This window comes from Zootermopsis nevadensis, unplaced genomic scaffold (genome assembly GCF_977971745.1).
Source record: "Zootermopsis nevadensis isolate Lab colony 2312 unplaced genomic scaffold, Znev_1.0 Znev_ptg000024l, whole genome shotgun sequence".
NCBI classification, from domain to species: domain Eukaryota; kingdom Metazoa; phylum Arthropoda; class Insecta; order Blattodea; family Termopsidae; genus Zootermopsis; species Zootermopsis nevadensis.
The window spans coordinates 3,579,395-3,603,875 of NW_028259156.1; the positions used below are offsets into that span (position 1 = coordinate 3,579,395).

The window sequence follows — 24,481 nt, forward strand, 5'->3', positions numbered from 1 at the left end:
CGTACATAAAAAAATTCTGATCTGAAATAACGCATTATAACATCATGATAAATGCAAAAATTGTAGATTTCTTTCCTACAAATATCATGCGAAAATTTCTGATGTACCATGTTAAACAGCTTCAGTGGCATATTTTTGTAATTTCACTCACGTAGTGCGTTTTATTCTGAATATTTAAATGTTCAAGTTAGTACATTTTAAAGCACATGTAATTTCATATTCTGTACAACAAACCGTAATCATTAGCTGAAGGTTACTATCACGAGAACAATTAACATTTCTATGCGTTAAGATCTCATAGGAAAAATGTTTATAGGGAAACCAAAAACACACGAAATATGATACTAATTATGTATAATTAGTGATTAATACACATAAAAACATTAGTATTTGTGTTTATTGGTATAACGCTGGTGTTTCTGGTTGAACGCTGTTGTCCGTGTGATCTAACACAAGACCAACAATCAATTCTAAAACGCGTTAAATGTACATTTGTCCTAACATGTCTACGTTTCTACCGAGACAGGGTAGCAGATGTGACTGTTTCGTATTACTCCGCGCGCCTGCGCAGAAGAGACTCCGAATGGGCGAAGAACTTACTCTACGATGCAGAAATATTACCACTAAAATATTTCGTGAAACAACCAAAACCTTGATCTGCAGACTTCAAGTATGTGGTCTTGTGTCTTAATCTAGGACTACGCATGATATTTGTTTAAGTAACTTTATAGAATCATACATTATTCTCAGGAAAATACGTTAAAATGTTAATATTTAACCTGGGTACCTTATTTCTGACTGTAGTGTAGTAATTTCTTCCTTGCTAACTTATTTGTGGGCGGGGCAGAGATTTCAACAGCGATAATAAACAACCTTGAAGTGCTCTTGAAGAGATTTCCTTTTGTGTTGCACGCATAAACTTGAGACGATGGCTCTACCCACGTGGTTTGGGGATTAAAATAAGTCTTCCTTCCTGACATATTACCTCGTCTTTCTTTCCACATTGCAAACTGCGAAAACATTCAAACGTAAGCTTTTATTCCCCGTATATTCCTAACAAGCTTGAAAAATCGTATGCAATTACATCTCGTAATTATAAAAAAATAGCACTATTTTGTATTTAGGATTACACAAACAGTAAGCCCTCATTATCCGTAGACTTATTTATATTAATTATAAAATCAATGGCCATATTTGCGCAGTCAATTAACAAAACTGATAGGCAAAGAATAGTCACGACCTTAAAATCAAAATTAAAATATTTACTGATTTTGAAGCTGGTATACGAGAGGTCAGTATCGGACGAAAACGGATAATTCCAGCTTCCAACATTAAGAACAGATGGAGTTTAGAAATCTAGATTTATTTTTATCGAATACAGATGATTAACAGTCATCAACTTCTACACTTTTGCTTACTTTAATAAAATTCTTACTGCTAGCTACAAGTGAGTAGATCCTGTGATCGGTCAAATCCATCACGTTCTCTCTTGGTTTTCCTCGGTCCTACAAAATATACTGAGTCGACATATGAATTTCAGGTTGTAATATGCACCCCCTCAGAATTTTTCCCCACATTCTAACATCAAAATTTAACCAAATTTCACCCTCCCAAGATTAATGCCAAAATTATAATTTCCGATCGAATGCAGTAAGAGACTGTTCATATTGCTTCATTACTTATCGAAAGTTTAATTAAGGTTTACAAAACATTTACAAGTGTAGTTTTGAAGTTGTTCGTCTTTAATTGCTCTAATTGTTCTAAATGGGTGTACATTAACTTCCTTTAGTTGAATCCTGGGTGTAGACTTGGACAAAGCCCAGGAAATGAGTCATCAACTTCATTCCTACTAAGACTACGGTTTATCTCACCTGACGAGATATTTTGCTTCATCAACACGTCGTAATAAAACGGATTTAGAGCTGAAGTAGTCAAATTGATAATACTGCCATAGTACTCAGTTAAGCCAATGTATTTTCAAAGGAAAAGTATGATGGTGGCAATATACAGGTTCCAGTCTAGACTCACAACTGACGCTTTAAAACTAGTTTAATTAATAATATCGTTATAAATAATTTAGTGTATCAATTACGTAAACTTTCCTGACATATATATAAACTTATTTATTATTTTATTTAGTGTTCTGTCTGACGACAGGTCCATATGAACAGGATCCTTCCATCCTTTTCTCGGACTGGGACCTGTTCATATACGTTCTTGGCAGATGATCCAGAAGTAGTTTGCCATTGCCTTCTTCTGTGTGTGAATGGAGTAATTGTTGGGATGCCACGGAGGAAAACTCCGTGTTGCCTAGACCACGGCCTTGCCCAACACAAGTTATAAATTCGGGCACCGCCGGGAATCGAACCCGAGACCCCAGGATTACAAGGCCAGCGTTCTAACCGCTAGACCACCTCATCTTATTATTATTTAGTGTTCTCTCTGACGACAGGTCCATATGAACAGGATCCTTCCATCATTTTCCCGGACTGGGACCTGTTCATATACGTTCTTGGCAGATGATCCAGAAGTGGTTTGCCATTGCCTTCTTCTGTGTGTGAATGGAGTAGTTGTTGGGATGCCACGGAGGAAAACTCCGTGTTGCCTAGACCACGGCCTTGCCCAACACAAGTTATAAATTCGAACCCGAGACCCCAGGATTACAAGGCCAGCGTTCTAACCGCTAGAACTTAGCAACAACTATTCACAATTATCTTGGGATTTGTTATTATACACTAAATAAAACAAAACTGTTGACAATGTCGTTTAATAAACACAAAATCTCGTAGTCCAGTCAGTTTTACTGCTGTGATATAACACAGAATCTTATTTTTTCCCCTTGAAAGTGCTTCAAAATCGCAGGGTTACAAAACAAGTCATCTTGAAGGGATGTGAATTTCTTTATCCTCTACAGAAAGAATTCTGTCTGGCACCTTTCCACACTGATCCCTCCCCAAGTCGTTCATTCTGCTACACCGCTCCCTGGTAAAATATCCCAGTGTAAGAAAGACAATGATCTCTCTCCGACAGCAGGAATTGAAGTGAGATTGTGTCGACGTATCGTGTTTTGGAATTAGTCAAGTGTTATCTTTTTTTCATCATTCAGTACTTCCAAGGACCATTTCCGGAAAGGAAAACGGTGATACGTGAGGATTTACTTTGCTCGTAAAACTACATAACAAAGTTACACTCATAAAATTTAGGTGATCCTAAACAGTTTCAATTAATAAAACTTATAATAATTAACTTACTCACCACGATGTCATATTTATCACAAGAATTATTATCAATATAACCTAAGTTTAAACATTCCCTCAGACAATAAAATCTTCTCGGGCAATCAGCCGCGTTAGCAGGTTACCGTAGTAAACCGACGTTAACACAGGCGACTTCCGAGGTATCCTGAGAACCCTGATGATGGGGACAGAGTTGGTTCCCGAAACGTCGGACACAGGCGACTTCCGAGGTATCCAGTCACATCAGAACCCTGATAATGGGGACAGAGTTGGTTCCCGAAACGTCGCACACAGGCGACTTCCGAAGTATCCAGTCACATCAGAACCCTGATGATGGGGACAGAGTTGGTTCCCGAAACGTCGGAAACAGGCGACTTCCGAAGTATCCAGTCACATCAGAACCCTGATAATGGGTACAGAGTTGGTTCCCGAAACGTCGGACACAGGCGACTTCCGAGGTATCCAGTCGCATCAGAACCCTGATGATGGGGACAGAGTTGGTTCCCGAAACGTCGGAAACAGGCGACTTCCGAAGTATCCAGTCACATCAGAACCCTGATGATGGGGACAGAGTTGGTTCCCGAAACGTCGGACACAGGCGACTTCCGAGGTATCCAGTCGCATCAGAACCCTGATGATGGGGACAGAGTTGGTTCCCGAAACGTCGGAAACAGGCGACTTCCGAAGTATCCAGTCACATCAGAACCCTGATAATGGGGACAGAGTTGGTTCCCGAAACGTCGGACACAGGCGACTTCCGAGGTATCCAGTCGCATCAGAACCCTGATGATGGGGACAGAGTTGGTTCCCGAAACGTCAGACACAGGCGACTTCCGAGGTATCCAGTCGCATCAGAACCCTGATGATGGGGACAGAGTTGGTTCCCCAAAACGTCGGACACAGGCGACTTCCGAGGTATCCAGTCGCATCAGAACCCTGATGATGAGGACAGAGTTGGTTCCCGAAACGTCGGTTCACTACGGTAACCAGTTAACGCGGCTAATTGCCCGAGAAGATTTTATTGATTGTACTCGCCGCGAAAGTCTCAAATCCTATTCCCTCAGACGTTTAAATGCCTAAGTCTTCACCATATCACGTGTTCTTAAAGATAACGTTATTTAAGATATGTATAAATGTATATTGAGGCTTTCCTGCGGTTTTCTTAACATAAAACATTTTTACGGTAAGGGTTGTTAACATACTCCCAATCATCATCTCGTTTACTCTCCAAAACAATGAAGATCAGGATATATAAAACAATAATTTTGCCTGTTGTCTTGTATGGCTGTGAAACATGGTCTCTTACCTTGAAGGAAGAAAATAGATTACAAGTGTTTGAAAACGGTGTTCAGGAGGATATTTGGACCTAGGAATGATGAAATAAGTGGGGAATTTAGAATATTTCAAAACGAGGAGCTGCATGAATTGTACTAGCCACCTAGCACAGTGAGGATAGTGAAATCTAGGAGACTCTGATGGGCTGGACATGTAGCACGCATGGGCGGGGGTTTGCAAGAGGTGCATACAGAATTTTGGTAAAGAATCCTTCTGGAAAACGACCACTGGGCAGAACAAGAAAGAGATGGGAGAATAACATCAAGATGTATCTTAGAGATGTGGGCTGTGAAGATGGCAAATGGATGCAGCTGGCTCAAGATCGTGGCCGGTGGCGGGCTCTGATGTTGTCGGTGTTGAACATGTAGGTTCTGCCACCAGGGAGTTAGAAATGTATACGGAAATTGTACTGTGGAATTCTGGATTGAAAGTAAGACATGTGATAATTTACGAAACATAATGCATTAAAATTAGGTCTGCACTCTTCAGAGCTTTCTACCCATTCGTAAACAATTGTCATCAGATTGCTGATGCAAGTTATCTTCAGACGTGCCCTCCTTATTGCAATTTGGTATATTTTTTCAGCTCGTATTATATAATTCAACGTGTATATGAAGAGTAATGTTACATTATAAACCACGATTAATCTTTAATTTCGTGAACCGATGCTATAGTAAACAACCCTACGGAACACACTTAACACTTACCATTTTCACTTATTTTAAATTCATGTACAGAATTATTAATCACTAGTAAAAATCTCAAAGTAATTTCTCGCTCGTCATACAAAATCTGAAAGGGGCGATGCATTAGCATCATTTCTGATGCAGATTGTAAAAACACGGAGACTGCAGTTAATGGCTTGATGAAGTTAAGATTAATGGTACACAACGATACAAGGAATGAAGTAGCAAAGCTTCAGAAACAGCGATAAATACCAAACATTGAAACGAAGTATGCATTGGTAAAACGTGAACATGTACGTAGTTTGATTTTTATTTTGGATTATTAAATAAAACGATTTTAAACTTTCTCTAAAAAGCCAATATCAATGTTATGGGTATATTTATCGTTCATTTATTTACCTACAAGTACACATAAATACGAATTAAATAGAAAAGCATTTTAATTTTAATCAATTAAAATATAAAACTGAGAAACAAACAGCTATATGACATTCATTTGAAATCAGTAATTTATTAAAACTGGATTATTTTTATTCGCTATAGTGTATAACTGACAGCTGAATCAGGTCACATGAAACATAAGAGAGTGCCACATTCGGCCCGCGGGCCGTGTGTTTATATGCCTGTCGTAAATAAAAACATTGACTGACGTTTAAACTTATCATTGCATAAAGATGGGTTGTACAAAAATTTATTGTGATTTGTTGGATTGAAGTGTGCGTTGAAATGAGTGAGGAGAAAAGGAAGTTTAATAGGAACTGATAAAAGAAGTTTAAAGACGAGTTTAAGGTTGGTAGCATATATATTTATTATATTATTTTAATTTAAAGACGAGATAAAGCCTTTAAGAGAACACTGTCTCTCCCAATAGTAAAATCTTAACGGCTGAGTACACACTAAAGCAGACTACCTGTACGGTCGTTCAAATTCAAGCTTTTAACATACAACTAAAACTGACTAAATATGCAATATATTTAGGTTTTAAGTGAATTATTCTCAAAATATAATACCGAATTGGAATGTAAGACACGATTTATCAAAAAGTAAAGATGTTTACAGTGATAAAACAAGCTGTCTTTTCAGAGTTATTGTTTTAACGGTTACTGGTGAAAGGTAAAAGGCCTCGAAATCGGCTCATTTATCCAGAAAATAGCCGTATATTATATCGTGAACACTGTCTTGCTTTCAATGACCAGCTACAATTTGAAACAAAATAATGTTTCAAAGACTGCAACGCATCAGAGCGAGCCAAAGGACACGACAAATTCTTGGTACTGTGAAGTCTCTTGCACTAACAGTGGTTGGCTTCAACTCATTCTATTAACTAACTAGATGGCTTTCAGAACCCGGAGGTTCATCACCGAATTAACCAAAGCCCTCCACCGGACCCTGTCCTGGGCCAACAAAATCCAGTCTCCTTCAACTCCTATCTCCCATAGATCCCGCCTGACATTATCCTCCCATCTACGTCTAGGTCTCCCCAGCGGTCTCTTCCCCTCAGGCTTCCCAAATAGTGTACCCAACCAACCAGATGGCTTAGTGAACCCGAAGGTTCATCACCGAATTAACCAAAGCCCTCCACCGGACCCTGTCCTGGGCCAACAAAATCCAGTCTCCTTCAACTCCTATCTCCCATAGATCTCGCCTGACATTTTCCTCCCATCTACGTCTAGGTCTCCCCAGCGGTCTCTTATTACGTTTCTTAAATTCGAAATTTCTTTCTTTTCTAACTTAAGTATATTTACATTTACTCCGAGTATAACATTTTGGCATTGCTCTGAATGCTGTTTTATTTGCGATATATCCACATGACCTGACTTTTCGAGGGAGCAGGACAATTATTTAGCCCAGAGACGGAGAAAAGTTTAATCCACCCCTGCTAACAGCATTCCTTTCTATATGACAAGAAGTCATATTTCAACTCTGGAGTAACCGGATATACAGAAATGGGGTAAGGAACTCGTAGAATACAATGACATCTGGATGTAATTCCAGTTGGCGCTGTGAACAGAATGCCTCTATTGTGCTGAGGGAACAAGTGATGTTTCACGCGGAAGATCTTATACCTCGTGTTGAATGTAACTAACTTTCTGAGCGTCGCTACTTCCTGTCTACAGAGACATAACAACGAAAACCTTAGAATATAGTCTTGTCATACGAATAGGATTGACAGGTACTTTACACGAAATCTCTCACCATATAAATTCCTACATCTGCCAGAAGTCAGTATTAATAAAGTTAAGACGAAATAAAGTCGTGAAATTTTACAAAAAAGAACACATTGGTAATGGGGCAAGGACATTCACAATTAAAGATGGCTGTCTTCTGAGTTGTACCGTCTTGTAGTCTGCGCCCTGTTGACTGAGTGATTAGACTACACGGCGCTACAACCCAGAAGGCAGCCTTCTTCGTACTCACCACCGAGTAAACCTCAAATCCTACCAACAACACCTGATTCAATTTTGTGAGATTCGATAAGGAGTGTGTCCCTGGAGTGGGCTATTACAGGGATAGAACATAGTATTTTAATAGTTTTAAATACAAGAAAGGATTCCATCTTTATATACGTCCTTCGGTCAGAAAACGGAAGAAATTAAGCTATTGACTGTTACTGTTAGTCACAAGCTTAGTAACATTCTTTTTGGATTGCGATAGAACTGATTGTTTTAGCTTTAAGCACCTGTGAAACGTCGGATAACTTCTACAAGGTAAAATATTCCAGAACACTAATCTTCGTGTTTTATAGTTATTTGAGAAATGCACGTTTACATTTCCAAAATGCCAAGGACAAGATAAACATCAGTCACAGACATTAATTAAACCATATCGTGATCAGTTACTATTCTTCTATAAGGATAAGGTATTTAAGCGATGTTTTATATTTATTACGTGGTAACACTATGCATATAACCAAAAACCACTTGCGCAAAAATAAAAATAATAATATAAAAACGCGGTAGCATATTAACTCCTTTCATAAATCTACCGTAGTCTGTGTTTAAAACGATATTTTAAAAAGCATTTACATTTATAATCTCTTAAGCGTAGAATCTGTATACTTTCACTTGAATTTCAGAGTCTGTAATAAACAGAAAAAGAGTTGAATCTAGAGACGAATGCATTTGGAACAGCCATGTTTAGACCTCTGTATAGCGACTCAAGGCCGGAATTTGTAGAGAAAGAATTTTAATAAATATATTTTCTATAATTCCAGACAGATAATTTTTATATCATATGAAGTAACCCTCCAGTTTCTACAGCCGAAACACAGAACAAATTTCTAACAATTCTGAAAGCGTGCACCTTACATTAGTAAGCCACGAATAACATCAGAATCCAAATCTTTACATAAATACAATAATATAAAATATGTTATAAATATAATTTATTAATAATAAAGTTCTGAGTAAAATTCATTTAATTCGTGATGAAAGTAAATTTACGCCCTCAAATCTCGGGACAAAGGACACATACAAATCAAATGCCGTATTTAAATATCAAAGACACAATTTATATTAAACGCTGAATAACTGAAAGTCTATCTGAGCCATTCTGGTCTTAATGAAATCTATCCATACATACATTCACCAATACGCGGATTAAACAGAGCGCAAATGGCACAGATGGGGGGGGGGGAGGGGGGGTGTCAAAGCGCGCGGTGTCCATACTGAATTTCGGTCTGCTTCATTAACTGCATGATACGCCCCTGTATGTTGGCAACCCGGGAGAAAAATGAGTAGAGGACAACGTAGGATTGCAACAGCACAGAGCATCGTAATTTATTGTGTTCGCTGTTCGCTGATTATATATATTCTCGGACGACGGGTATAAAAAATGTTCGTCGTGACTCCAAATGCGGATACCACACACCAGGAAAATGAATTTCCCTCTTCCTAGCTTAAAATTAAACCTTTCAACCTTCCTCTCTTTAACGCCCAATTTATTTTTAATCCATTTTCGTGGTCGTCTGAAAGAATCTTCTGACAAATGTAACAATTCTATTATGAAATTACGTAACCCACACGGATAAAATTGTAGACAATCTTCTCATCTCTTTGATGTCATAATGGTATAATATGATCAAACATCTTCACGTGGTTGACGTTACAATTTTATAACCTGATAGCTATTCAAAACTTATTTAGTTTCACGAAGAAAAACACTTGAATAAAATAAAATAATATCTGTCAATAAAACTAAATATTAAAACACCAACGGAAAGTTTACTTTTAATTCTGACTGTGGACTGGATTACAAGACTTTAACTGTTATCCAAAACTGGAAATCTCGGGATAAATTTTTCAACAGGACTTAACCTAGAATGTTACGAGCTGCTAATGATGGTCGCTCATGAGCCAAGCAGTTTGTCTACATATTTCTTAAAAGTAAAAATATTTACAGAGCATGACACTGAACTGGTATTGAACAGAAAAACAACAAAATTCAAACAAATTTACCCTAAATGGAAAATGACAATTTGGGTTACTTTTCGCACGATAAAAGTATTTCGAAACAACCTACACAATGAAAAAGGCAGGATTTCTACGGGTGTAAGCCGTCAGATGGTGTAGACCAACAGAATGAAACAATAAAGGCGAAGTATGGTCTGAATCTTTCACAGCGACTAAGTGTAATAAATTCACCGTTGGTAGCTCCAGAAGAATTGATTGTATAACAAGTTAACATATCGCTACAAAGGTATCGATTAATATCGATATGAGGGTTATGATCTCAGCAGCTTTTATAAAAAACTAACAATAATGTAAGTAATATAATTAATAAACAGAATGTGTAAGTAAAACGCATTTCATCAATACAAACAACTTTGACAAGGTCAGCTTCACCCTTTTGAAATTTCTTCTGTGAAAATTTACTGTCATAAATATTTTCTCATGGTTTTCGATATCCGTGAAGGTCAGTGTTTGGATATTTTCTTGAAATATGTTATAATAGCTTAATTTCTCATCCTGTGGTTTAAATATGCCTGTGTGAATACCACATGACCGTTCCAGTGTTTGTAGGGTGTATTTACATCCAGAATATAACGTGCTTAATGACGGTGATGTTAAGCGTTTGTGAAAACAAACATTCATCTGCGAAATCGTATTAAACTACTGTGACACAATATCCACTTTTCCATATGGGCTTACGAGGTGCGATCGGAAAGTTTCTAGACTGTGTCAATAGCGGGCGAACCGGATGTAGTACGAACTTCTGCCTTTAGGGGGTGCGGCCTACATTCATATTGAATCAGTGTGCCAGCCAGCATCATCGAATTAGCATTTGTTTCTTAGTTACGGGCGTTTTGGTAGTGCATTACACCGACCCTCCTGCGATTTCGGAATGGCGTGTGCATCAAATTTTGCCAAAGACTCGCCAAAACGGCTACGGAAACCTATTAAATGCTAACGCAAGCATTTGGGGAGTCCGCAATGGGTCGTGCACAAACTTTTGTGTGGCATTCATGTTTTAAAAATGGCCGAACCTCTGTCGATGATGATGACGAGCGTTCTGGACGACCATCTTCGAGCACAACGCCCGAAAATGTTACGAAGATTCGGCAGGCCATTCACGAAGATCGACGTCGTACCATCAACGACTTGTGCGACATTGTTGGGATAGGCTATGGGACCTGTCAGCTGATTCTAAAGGAAGAACTCCACATGCGACGCCAAGCCTCCTGTCTGAGGACCAGAAGCAGAATCGACTTGACTTCTCGTTTATCAGGAGCTCAAAGATCTTGCAAGAACCGACCCCAACTTCCTTTCTAAGCTCCGTGTGACTTCTTCCTCTTCCCAAAGATGAAAATTCAGCTAAAGGGAAGGAGATTTGAGACGATAGAAGAGATTCAGGCAGAATCGTAGATGGTGCTTGACAGGCTGACAAAGAAAGATTTCCAGGGATGCTTCCAGGCTTGGCAGCGGCGCTGGGATCGTTGTGTTCACTCCCACGGGAACTACTTCGAGGGTGATGGATGAATTTAATACCTGAGATAAGTGTACGGAGGTTTTTTTTTATATATATATATATATATACGCGCAGTCTTGAAACTTTCCGATCGCACCTCGTATGCTCTGCACAGTAACAAAGGTGAATGATCGTACTTTGCTGGAAAATAACACGCTGTTAAATTCTGTTGACAGCTGTCTGACATGCAAATCATTTAAAAACAACTGTTCGCATTCATTTTTAATTTAATTAAACTCCTGATACTATATTTATATAAAATACATTTACACAGTGCGGATATATAAAAACAAAACGTAATTTTTTCGATCCTTTGTCAATTGCAGAGGTTATATAACTTGAAAAGAAACATTCACAGTGCCTTTTTAAGTGAGCTGGTAGCATTTGTGTCGACGTTTGAAGTATCTCATGATAGGAAGTTTTTTGATCGAGATTCGAAATCGATATCTCTAGAGTAAAACCCATGACCAGATTAGGATATCAGTATTAGGCTACAGAAAATTTTCGTTTTGATCAGTAAAAAAGAAACTGGTGAAAGTCCATTCGACGTCAAGGAAAGACTTGAAGTTAAGCTGAATACGTGGGAAGACATGAACCGGAATATAAATCATGCTTAGTTGAATAAGAATGTAATTAAGTTCACGAGTACCTGAGGTTTAATAAATTAAATGAATTAGGACAATGCAATACCACACAAGTCGTAATTAGTGAAAAATTACTAGTAACATAAACTTCATTATCGAAATTTCAATATTCTCTTCATGAACTATTTTTCAAAACTGTGGTTTCTGCATCTTTTCCTACGACGTTGGTGGCTTGTCAGTGAATATTTTTTTAACTGAAGATTTCTGTATTCTGGGTTGTTGCGCTGTGTAGTCTGGTCGATGTTAACCAACGTTTCAGAGGTCATACTGCCTCCATCATCAGGGCGATGAGTATGAAGATTTCTGTCTTCTGGGTTGTTGCGCTGTGTAGTCTGGTCGATGTTTACCGACGTTTCAGAGGTCATACTGCCTCCGTCGTACAGCGCAACAACCCAGAAGACAGATATCTTCATACTCACTGTGAAAACCTCAAATCATACAATTTTTTAACTCTCGTACGAAGACTGTTACAGATTATTTTCGTATATTTCCTCCATTCCTCGATTGAGCTCTCGTAATAAATTTCACTTTGAACCCTTCTGATTGCAGCTGTGCCAGCAGCAGGCGAGGACATCTGTGACAAAGACCGGAAGTATTTGGATTCGTGCTTACATAAGCTTCCTTCACTATTATCACGTGACACCACAACAGGGATTCCCAGTTCAAGAAAGTCTGTGGAACAAGCGTGCAAGTAAGAACTGTTCTTAATTTTCTGCAACATTTTACAAACAAACTGAATTAATATGTATGTCAAATCACCCCACCTCTATAACTCCATCATGATTTAATCATTAGCCGATGAGGAAGTTAGGAGGAGACTAAATTCCGGAAATGTTTGCTACTTCTCAGTTCAAAATATTTTGTCTTCCCGTCTGATTTCTAAGAATCTGAAGATTAATAATTTTGCCTGTTGTTTTGTATGGGTGCGAAACTCGGTCTCTCACTCTGAGGGAGGAACACAGATTGCAGGTGTTTGAGAATCGGGTGTTGAGGAGGATTTTGGGCCTAAGAGGGAAGACGATGGGACATGGAGAAAACTTCATAATGACGAGCTTAAAAATCTGTACTCCTCCCCCAATATTGTCAGGGTGATTAAGTCGAGAAGAATGAGATGGGCTGGGCATGTAGCGCGCATGGATGGGACAAGAGGTGTGCACCGGGTATTGGTTGGGAAGCCTGAGGGGAGGAGACCGCTGGGGAGACCTAGACGTAGATGGGAGGATAATCTCAGGCGGGATCTATGGGAGATAGGAGTTGAAGGAGACTGGAGTTTGTTGGCCCAGGACAGGGCTTTGGTTAATTCGGTAAAGAAACCGAGTTCTCTAAGCCATCTACTTAGCCTATATCAATATTATGCTGAGCGTTGACCGTTGTCTGTCTCAGAAACACAACGAACAGCCTTGTCTTCAGTTATATTTCGTCTTGTAGCATCGTAGAAATTGGCTCACGTTTCAGTTGTGAAAGGCAATTAGTAATGGCACAACATTCTAGAACACGGCGAGATCTTTAAGTTCGCTACCGTGGGAACCTGAAATCTGTGGGACAAAATGTTTCGGGAGCTAACCCTACTCTAGTCATCAAGCTGTCATTATAATGACTGATGCCTTTACTCTTATTTCAAGGATCGAACTTTTTATACCGCACCATTACCAGTAACGAGGAAGATTATAACTGTTTATGCCATTCTTGCGTTTATTTGCATTCCTGTAGTTGTTTGCAGGGAGTTACGATATCTGTTTTATCCTACTGAATTCTATAAACAAGAAAGAATCTTTCTGGAAAAGATAATAGTTACATCTGGTTAATACTTTGCCTATTTATGTCGAAATAAAACTCAATTAGTGTCTTAACTAAAACCTTCCAACAGACTTTACCTCCAGTCATTCGGATCTAATTCATACATCCACAAAGTACAAATAAAATTTAGAACCTTTGAGATTTCAGGATCTCCTGGTACGGAGTATAAAGATGGCTGTCATGTAGGATGTTACTCCTTATTGTATAGTGGAAACTAACCGACGTTTCAGAGATAATTATCGAATCCATCACCAGGATGAGGACGAGAGCGGATAATTTGGGTATTTATAAACTTAATTCTGTGCGAATTTCTTACAGTTTTCACTAGTTTGTTTCAAGTATCCTTAAGTACTTAAATTTAATATAGTTCTTAGAAATTTTGTACAACTTTTTATTTACGATTCTCTGTACATCTGTACCTACTTCCTGTTCTATCTTATCTCAATCCTATTTTCCCTCCCTCGCAGTGTTCATTATTCCCTTTATTTTCCGCGTCATTTTTTTCACACACAGCGTTTAATTACGTCAATTTGTACCATTGTTCTTTTCCGAATTCTTCTTTGCATTCGGTTGCTTTGTGTTCCGGTCTATTATTCATCCAGTAGCGTCATTCTTCTCACCATTTATCATATCATTCTCATCCCTACACGCGCTCCACAGTGTGAATAACAACTATTCTTCTTTGTAAAATACAGTCCTACAGGCAGAATTTTGTCTGAGTTTCGCTTCCTTTGTGCGTCATGATTTATCTCTCTCACTGGCGTGATAAGTGATCGCCTGATAATAAAATCGCTCAATAAATACGTCCATTAAGGCGGATAGCATAAAATTCAGCCGATAGTTTAAAATTATATTTATTTAATTCAATTTTAAAGGGTTTAGACGACGGTAGTTTACACTTAAAATTATTTGTTGTCAGGACCTACAGATATGTTATTCTTCGCATAAATCATGTTCCAAAATAGTAGTTTTTAATACTGATCTTATTTTGGTTTTCATACTTCAAAAGAAAAAAAGTATTACTGTCCCACTACACGCCATGTGGGCGCTTGGGGGGAGAGTCGTATAGCTCCTACTCATTCTTAATCTCTGTACTAGATGGGGTGAGAGGTCAGCATCACACCTCAGCTATGCTTTACCCCCGGGAAATGACCCCGGTAACCACTGGATAGGAGGCTGGGTGGGCCCCAGAGTCAGTCTTGACGCAGAGGATAGAGGAAAATTCCCGTCCCCGTCGGGGATCAAACCCCAATCGTTCAGTCCGTTCATACAACAGTAAAACCCAATGATTCAATGATTCAATAAAGAGCCAATTGAAGCAAACAAATTGGTTTGAATTACGTGTAAATACACCGGATGCTGGTCCATGCACAAACAAATGACAGGACATGCTGGCAGAATGACAGTAGAAGAATTCACTCACTGTTCGGGCCCATCTTTGACGTTAATCGTTCCGTAAAAACAACACAATATTAGAATAAGATACCTGTAACTAAAATGTACACTAACATAGTGAAAATTCATGCATAGAATACAAAAAAAACCTGAATCAAAGTATTTAAATTGTCTTATTTATATTCCGAAAAATTTCACTTTAAGTTGTAATATTCACAAAAGTTTATTTGAAACTTATTATACGCTCAGGGCTTGAAAGTATTTTTTAAAGCGCATTACTGATGTCTATATACAAAATTTGCTTTCATAGTCCATTCCTTTCAGGGCACACATCTTTTGTTCTATACTCGCTTACGTAAGAAACCTATACAATCGTCTCAGAAACTCGCTGCGTCCAATGGCTCTCCCATGACGTCATATTCGTTCCTACGTTTCTAAATCCCTTTCTGACATTGTTTATGATTTTAGTAACTCGTTTTTTTCAGGATAAATTAGCCTTGGTTGGGCAGCTAACCATTCGCCTCCATCTATTACCGTAGTTAAGAATCCGTGGAGTTACATCTCCACTCCCCATACGTCTGCATAACTTTGTACATTTAAGTACCAGGAACAGCTTTAATTTTTACCTTTATATTTTGTCAATATTTCTGTGTTATCAGTGGGTCTGGATGGATTATACTGGGGTTATTTGTATTTCATTATATCTCGTCTTCTTAGCAGTGTTCTTCTGTAAGCATTTTCCGCTGTTTCAAGCACCTAAGTGAATCGAATTTAATTCAATAATTAATATTATTTTCTTCTCTTATTCCAGCTATCATCTTTTTCCTGGTACCTTTCCTCTTGAACCAATGATGAACCCCAAAACTCAATCTTCAAGTTTCTGAATGTAACACTTCCCTTAATAAGATATTGTAGGTGCGTCATATTGTGATTTATTTAAATAGTATTAAAAATATATTAAAATTGGCCGTCAATCACAATATAAGATAATTAAAAGATTAAAATATCATTTTACGTTCCGTATCGAGTACTCGATTTACATGTGGAACATTTACGACATGTTTCGGCTATATATAGCCGTCATCAGAACATGATAAGAAAAATGAAAACTAAAAATCATTAAAAATCAGTAATTCAGTTAAAAAGTTTATAACATAACACCTGATGACGGCTATATATAGCCGAAACATGTCGTAAATGTTCCACATGTAAATCGAGTACTCGATACGGAACGTAAAATGATATTTTAATCTTTTAATTATCTTATATTGTGATTGACGGCCAATTTTAATATATTTTTAATACTTCCCTTAATATGTTCGATGTATCTAGAACATCTGTTATCCGAAGAATGTCTGATTATCGATGCTTTTCTGGTATAATTATCAGATATTCTTTAGTCCTTTGGTTATAATTCCTGCAGCTTCAAAGATTAACTGTAAGAAAACGCATTTCAAATTCCATATTTGCTAAATTTTTATATTTCGTTTCTTGTATTTTATTTTATTTTCGGTCCCCTGTTTTACGTTCCTATTAACGGTATTTCTGCGTCTATTACGAAGCAAATTAAACTTTATTCTTTTCAATTATTATATCTAGAATAATTTTCAGAATCTATTTGTTATTACCCTTGAATTTCATAGCATATTTATATCATCATGTTCAAATATTGACTAAGGAATATGTGACTACCAGTTTTCTGTTTTTGTTATTATTATTATTATTGTTGTTGTTACAAGTAACAGAAAGATGGAAACAGACCGTAATCTTAAATCCACATCTCTTTCCAATCGTCTGCTTGACACGTTGGACAAGAAGGAAATTTGACTGTCATCATGTCTTCAGAAATCCGCTAAGAAGTCAGCGGAATCCTGTGACTTACGTGGTTTAGCTACTATAAATTGAAAAAGTGTCATTTTTTCGTACGGTAGGAAGGACAGAGATTTATTAACGCAACATCAAGATATAGACTATAATCCAATAATCTATAGACGATCATCCCCCGTACGGCCAACTCTTCTGAGCAGGGCTTATTGACTCATGTTGTTTTCTAAATATTATGTACTTCAAAAATCTACCTGTTACCTACGTGACTTAAGCACTGCAGACTATTCCAACCTAATGAACACACTTTTCGTAAGTCTGAAAAGTCTGTGTACTTAAAATTTACAATAATTATAACTGACAGTTGATTATAATTTAAAAGAAACTTCTAGATATTTCCCTTTTAAATGTCTGTTAATAACATTTAGTGTGTTTCTAATAATCAGTGTCACCCTTCGATATTAACGAAACTGACTGAAGTGGGCGTGAATTTAATCATTTTAAACCTAAAATGTTGTGTGACCTTGAAATAAACATACCTAAAAATATAAGCTGAACCTCTCTTAATTAGTTATTTAAATATGTTTACAAACAACGTATTACAATTAACACTGAAAAGTGTTATATTTCATAATTGTGAAATATTAAGACGAAATGGAAATAACTCACACTGTTGCGAGGTTAAAATTCTATGCCAAAAAAATGTGTAAAATAAAGTGATTAAGTTCCTTAATGTAGCTCTTGAGATGGTCTTAATGTACTTGCACAAGACAAAGGCATTTCTTTTAATTTACTTCGTTATCACACTAATTGTGTATCTTTCTAAGTTACCTAAATGTATTCACACAGCTTCAAAGACATTATAAACTGTAACGTACCAAAGTCTACAGAAATATTACGAGTTTGTATGTACAAACTAAGACACGAACAATAAATTAATTTTCAAATAACAATTTAAAATCTAAGAAAGGCTACACAGAGAATCACTATTTATGCCCTGAATTTCAGAATGAAACCGGACAGAACTTGCTTATTGACAACATCCAATTTATTACTATGAAACTATATGAATGCCTTTAAAATAGCGTGCAATCTTTGAACCGACTTATTTATTCCGTTTAGGCACGGAGAATTATAACTTAATTTAATTAATGCTCTTGTAGGTTTCTCTTTCATTACCACAGACGGACAATTTTAATTTATTAGAAGAGTTTAGAGTTTGGACAAGGCATGCCATAAAATATATTTTTATACACACATAACGTAATGATTTAAATGCATATGAAACCGGATAATTGTTGAATATGCCATCAGAGGGCCATAAAAATTAAATTCTTGATCAGTTTCGTAAATAAAAATTAAACAATAAAATCTACAGTTCAGAAGTTTAAAATTTTATACCACATAGACTGTAACAGAATAACATTTATATACACACTAAATATTTACGTAAACACGGAAATTCACGTTTGAAGTCCATAAAATACTTTTAATTTCTTGGCTAGCCGATCGTAATATTAGCTCCGTTGAGTCATTGCAGCATATAAATGTCACATATTTAATCGAATTTCACTAGACATCTCGTACAGGTGTCATGTTGATATTTAACTTTTTCTTAATAAATTGCCTAAATTGTTACATACGAGGTGCGATCGGAAAGTTTCAAGACTGCGCATATAAAAACCCGTACACTTATATCAGGTATTAAATCCATCCATCACCCTCGAAGTAGTTCCCCTGGGAGTGAACACAACGATCCCAGCGCCGCTGCCAAGCCTGGAAATCTTTCTTTGTCAGCCTGTCAAGCACCATCTGCGATTCTGCCTGAATCTCTTCTATCGTCTCAAATCTCCTTCCCTTTAGCTGAATTTTCATCTTTGGGAAGAGGAAGAAGTCACACGGCGAATACGGAGGGTGCGGGATGACGGCCATGGTGTTTGAGGCCAAAAACTGCCGAACTTTGAGGGCGGTGTAATGCACTACCAAAACGCCCGTAACTAAGAAACAAATGCTAATTCGATGATGCCGGCTGGCACACTGATTCACTATGAATGTAGGCCGCACCCCCTAAAGGAAGAAGCTCGTACTACATCCGGTTCGCCCGCTATTGACACAGTCTTTAAACTTTCCGATCGCACCTCGTAGTTATGTAACAGTATTCTAAAATCTTATGCCAAAAGTGTTGTTAACATGTTATGGTTAGTATAGCTATAAATGTTCGAAATATTGATAAGAGCATATTAAATACGCCAAAATATTTCACAAAAATAAGTCCATTATTAATTACACTACAGACTAGTGTCTTCAGAAGAGACTGTTCTTTCGAAAACCAAATAAAGCTTACAAGTTTCTCTCTCTCTACGAAGCATGACTGATCTGTGGAGTGTTACGGTAATCGACTACGTCGTCCTGGTATTAAGGAGGACACACAGTAACACACATGACACTACAGACGGACTGGCCATATGCACCATGTAATAAATAATTCCGATAAATGTCTTCTAACATCACATAAATTCAAATGTCTCACTTCGTCATAATTATAAGTTAGAAATTTTAGTTTGAGTTAGACGTGTTCTCCCTAGAAATATTTAATTAAGTTTTAACTTCATATAAAGTTCTTAACTTTTTTTGTAGTTATAATGCAGTTTTCTTTAGAAACAAAAGTAGCACTACGTTCTCAGTTTAGAATTTCTTCTACCGAGAAAAAGTAACAATTAACAAAAGACACCCAATGCATCTAATTAAAACACGTTTCAAAGTACGTATCTCGTAAAATGTCCACTGAAGACAGAAAACACCTCACCTAAAATATATCAAATTACTATTAACGCAGACTTGAGCAAAGACCTATTAGTATCGAAAATATCCTGATATTCCACATCCTGTTTTTAACTATTATCCAGATAGTCTCCACTAGACTTAATTCGCAAGTTTACAACTTCACAAACATATAACAAGATTTTTGTCTTCTGAGTTCTGTGTACAGTCCACAGATCAAAAGAAAATTCCTGCTAGGAATTCGATATACGCGCATGCGCAAGATTTCGCGGTGAGTGACGACCCATCCTAAAAGCATTCGTTCCACAACCACTGAACGAACAACAGACGACAGGCTTTCATGTGTTCTGATGGCTACAGCTTTAAGATTACCTCACAGCGGCACAGCGATTTAATCTAGAAAATTATCGCAACACCCACAGAACACATTAGAGGTGCGCTCACTACACGCTACTCTTAACTGCTTGATGTTTTCAGTCTGTGTAGTAGCGTAAAACTCTGACGTATCACACTTCCCACCAATAGCAGCCCTCTAGTCCAGCTGATAAGTAAGATTCCTCCCGCACCGCACCAGAAACGACTTCCCACAGCAGGGTTTTTCTCGTGATCTGTGGACAGTAGTCTGGTCGATGTTTACCAACGTTTCAGAGGTCATACTGCCTCCGTCATCAGAGTATTAAGATTTCTGTCTTCTGGGTTGTTGCGCTGTGTAGTCTGGTCGATGTTTATCAACGTTTCAGAGGTCATACTGCCTCCATCATCAGGGCGATGAAGATTTCTGTCTTCTGGGTTGTTGCGCTGTGTAGTCTGGTCGATGTTAACCAACGTTTCAGAGGTCATGCCGCCTCCATCATCAGAGTATGAAGATTTCTGTCTTCTGGGTTGTTGCGCTGTGTAGTCTGGTCGATGTTAACCAACGTTTCAGAGGTCGTACTGCCTCCGTCATCCGGGCGATGAAGATTTCTGTCTTCTGGGTTGTTGCGCTGTGTGGTCTGGTAGATGTTAACCAACGTTTAAAAGGTCATACTGCCTCCGTCATCAGGGCGATTAATAGGTAAAAATGTATCTGATAACATGATAGAAGCGTGCATCACAAAACCCTGGTATTCAAACACCGCGTTTTGTTACAGTGCCTTCAAGACCGGCATGCAATGCTTCGACCAATACGCAGCCACGTGTCTGAATGGTGACGAACGTGAAGTGATGAACAGAAATGTAGCAGGTGCAAGACACACGTTCAGCTACCTCTGTGACGACCCTTCGTTCCAGACAGGTAACCTAAAGTCTCCATGTATGCAGATGTGAACACCCATTACTGTTTTATGATACAACATGTTGTGGTTGCATATTGTTTAGATGAACATCATGCTGTCCTCAAACATTATTAAACAAAGTTTGTGATGTATAGGTTAGAGTATAGCAAACCCAACGTAGCAGAAGTGTGCCTTGTCTTTTACCCATATTACTCGTCACCACATACAAAACAAAGTAGCAACTCACCACGCGCAAACATATGTTACGAATATATTAATAGTTTTTAACATTGTGTTATGACATAATTATTTACTAACCAATTAACTATCTTCAAGGTAGAAGTAGATATTAACTCGGCTTGACAAGATTTTCCAGCTTTTATAGAAGTTTACAAGAATCCAACATTGGACCGTATATTAAGGCTTTGACCGGGATGTTCTTTTGTTAAATCTTATGTGGTACCGCCTGATTCGACTTCTAATGGTTAAGTGAAGTGTTTTCTTCGCGGTACGGTCTGGATTCGTAAATATTATGAAGACGAGCTTCGGCTTCAAACGGTTAACCAGCTGATTTTCGTAATGGTGAGGTGTAGTGTTTTCTTCGCGGTACGGTCTGGATTCGTAAATATTATGAAGACGAGCTTCGGCTTCAAACGGTTAACCAGCTGATTTTCGTAATGGTGAGGTGTAGTGTTTTTTTCGCGGTACGGACTGAATTCATAAATAATATTCAGACGATCTTCGGCTTCAAAGGGTTAAGTCAAATGAATAAACACACATCCCATCATCACACCTGTCACCTTTAAGATATATTTTACAGGTGGAATAAATGAACTGATGAAATAATATATGTTTATATACACGTTTACAAAAAAAAAATCATTTTAAACAAATTTGTATATTATTTTATGCCTGAAATATCCGACAAATTGATGCCATTTTGGGATTCTCGAATAAATCAGTTCCTATGATGGCGTCATGTAGATTCATCGGTAGAAATATACTATCTCCATCTTCCGTGTTGAAGAGCACCGTACTGACAAATATATACAGCTCCAAAACCCAGAACAGAAAATCAACGTTAAAACCTCAAATCTCACAAATAATTTGTGTTAATGTGTTTCAAATTTGCTGAGAGTAAATCTTTGTAATAAATTATGACAACAAATTTAATCGCCAATTATATTAATACACATTTAACATAATACTAATAATTGTTATGAAGTGTAATTATAATATAAAGGCCATAAATTTGTTATTAAACTTAATAAATATAAAAATAAATTACTTGCTTGGCATATTTTCAACTATCACTTATGAAAATGAAGTGATGTGTTGTGGAAATATTATTTTTTAAAATCTGGCTGGTTAGATTCAATTCATTTGTTACAAATTGTGCATAATTTTTACTGTAAATTAACAGTGAAATTTTAACTAATTATGCCGGATTTCAATGACCAATCTGAATTCCATCCAATCAAATGTAGTTTTATCTCGTAAACAGCGGTTGCACAATCCGATAGAGTGAAACAATATTAATGAATTAAGCTTAAGCCTACTTAACGTATGTGTACATCACTCAAAATTCCTACTGCACTTCTAAAACATAGGTCCAGTCTAGGGTAGAGAGATATGTCAAACATTACAATCGATGTACTATTTCAATTTAATAGCCAATATTTTACATTACCTGTAATTATAAAACAATCAATTCAGTCTTCGTGTGGAGGTAAAATTTTTATAATTACTTAGTTATATTTTTCTAAATAAATAAACATAATTTATGATAAATTTACGAAAATTACTTTGTTTCCTCAAAGTCTAGTCTATCCTGATACTGACGACGAACCTCGCACACCAGTGGTACGCGTAGCATAGGTTGAGAAACACTGTCATAGAGGATAATACATGATATTGGTTGGTCTATACCTAGAGGAAGGATACGTCTTTGGAAACCTAAACGTAGATGTGATGATACTATTAAAAAGATCTGAAAAATATATTCTGTGAAGAGTGTAAACTGGATTCAGTTTCGCCGTATCTGATCCAGTAATGTTTATGTGAACACGGTAATGAACCAATTATTTTAATACAGGACTGAGATACAATCAGCTTCTCAAGAAAATCTCAGCTGTGTTCTGATTCTCGACAGTATGTAGAAGAGAGAGGTTAGTTTAGTTAATTAGACAAAACGTTGGGTGAGACCCAGAGGACGTAGTGGTGATGAGAAAAATTCTGTTCCCTTCCGAGAATCAAACCCTGGTATTCCAGCCAGTAGGTCGTCATTATCATTACACTGAGCTACCCCGACTAGTTTCTGAAAATACGCATAATTCAAACTGAATTACACCATACACGTCCACAATTACGTAGCACAAGAGAGTGAATATTTTACCCTAGAGTAATGATAGCATTAACATCATACGAGAAATGCAGTTGGTTCTGTGTATCTACAGAAATCATTACATCACAAACACGAAACGTCGAGAGCACTGTTATGTCTAGAGGCATAACAGAGGGAACTCCAATCGATTTTATTCTCGATATAAACGAGTGGCAGCTGTACCAGTGACACGGCGACGGAATACATGCTAACTTGACTTCGATAGTAATTATCGATTAACAAAGAACGACCTCTCGCAGTAGTAAATTTGTTGTTCATGGTAACCATGTGTATGCATAATTCTATGAAATCTCCGGGATATACTAAGTACCCAGCATTGATTTAATTATAAATACATTTATGCAGTAAATAATAGCTCAAAGGCTGAAACGTATATCTTAATTAGCTTTAGATCTGTGTAATCAAATTAAAATTTTATTAATAGTTATTGTATGGAAAGTCTCAATAAAATTAATTACTGCCTAATAAGGTCATGTATCATGTTCACATTGCCAAGATATTATATATATTATGAACCATCTGTGGTGTTTTGATGCACCATGAAATGCAACTCATTTCTAGTTTCTTAGAAGTTAGGTTAGGTTAAGTTGGGTTAAGTTAGGTTAGGTTAGGTTAAGTTAGGTTAGGTTAGGCTAGGTTATGTTAGGTTAGATAAGATTAGATTAGATTAGGTTAGTTTAGGTTAGTTTTGGTTAGTTTAGGTTAGGTTAGGTTAGATTAGATTAGGTTAGGTTAGGTTTGTTCTCTGTCTCCGTCTTGGTTTATCACCTTCCTTTTACCATCCTCACTTACTTAAATTAATCTTTCCTTCTTATTTAATTCATTGATATTACTAATAAGCCAATAACTTTTTAAACGTCTTCAAGATGAGTAATTTTCTATTTAGAATTGTGTAATATGGTTTCCCTATTTTGAATTGTTCCACAGTTAGACAAGTTCTCACCAATAGAAGAATTCGCATCGTAATTCTGACGAATTCCACAAATGGGTTAACCAACTCCACTCCTTAATCCAATCAGATGGAATTCTACTTGGGTCTAGCTGAGATTCATTTGCACTGTCCACGGAAATGGTGGAGGCCACTTCTTCACGTATTAGGCTCTTCAAGTCGTCTCTTTATCCTTTCCTTAGCATCCCTAATCCTATTCTTTCGCGGGGT

General features: G+C 37.3%; 2 protein-coding genes across 18 annotated transcripts in view; one reads left to right on the plus strand and one right to left on the minus strand.

Moving 5' to 3' along the window:
• Slob (Slowpoke binding protein) overlaps positions 1 to 24,481 on the minus strand; it is a 543,833-nt gene that overhangs the window by 281,265 nt on the left and 238,087 nt on the right. Inside the window, exon 13 of one of the 17 annotated variants that reach the window (XM_022077802.2) lies at positions 788 to 1,010. The exons of the other annotated variants lie outside the window; for them this stretch is intronic. The gene's annotated coding sequence lies outside the window, so the exon portion shown is untranslated. The remainder of the gene's footprint in view (positions 1 to 787; positions 1,011 to 24,481) is intronic. 17 annotated transcript variants of the gene reach the window in all.
• LOC110836537 (uncharacterized) overlaps positions 1 to 24,481 on the plus strand; it is a 99,292-nt gene that overhangs the window by 64,187 nt on the left and 10,624 nt on the right. The window contains exons 2-3 of the mRNA XM_087354949.1: positions 12,418 to 12,559; positions 20,796 to 20,938. Of these exons, the coding sequence (XP_087211075.1) occupies positions 12,418 to 12,559; positions 20,796 to 20,938 (285 nt within the window). The remainder of the gene's footprint in view (positions 1 to 12,417; positions 12,560 to 20,795; positions 20,939 to 24,481) is intronic.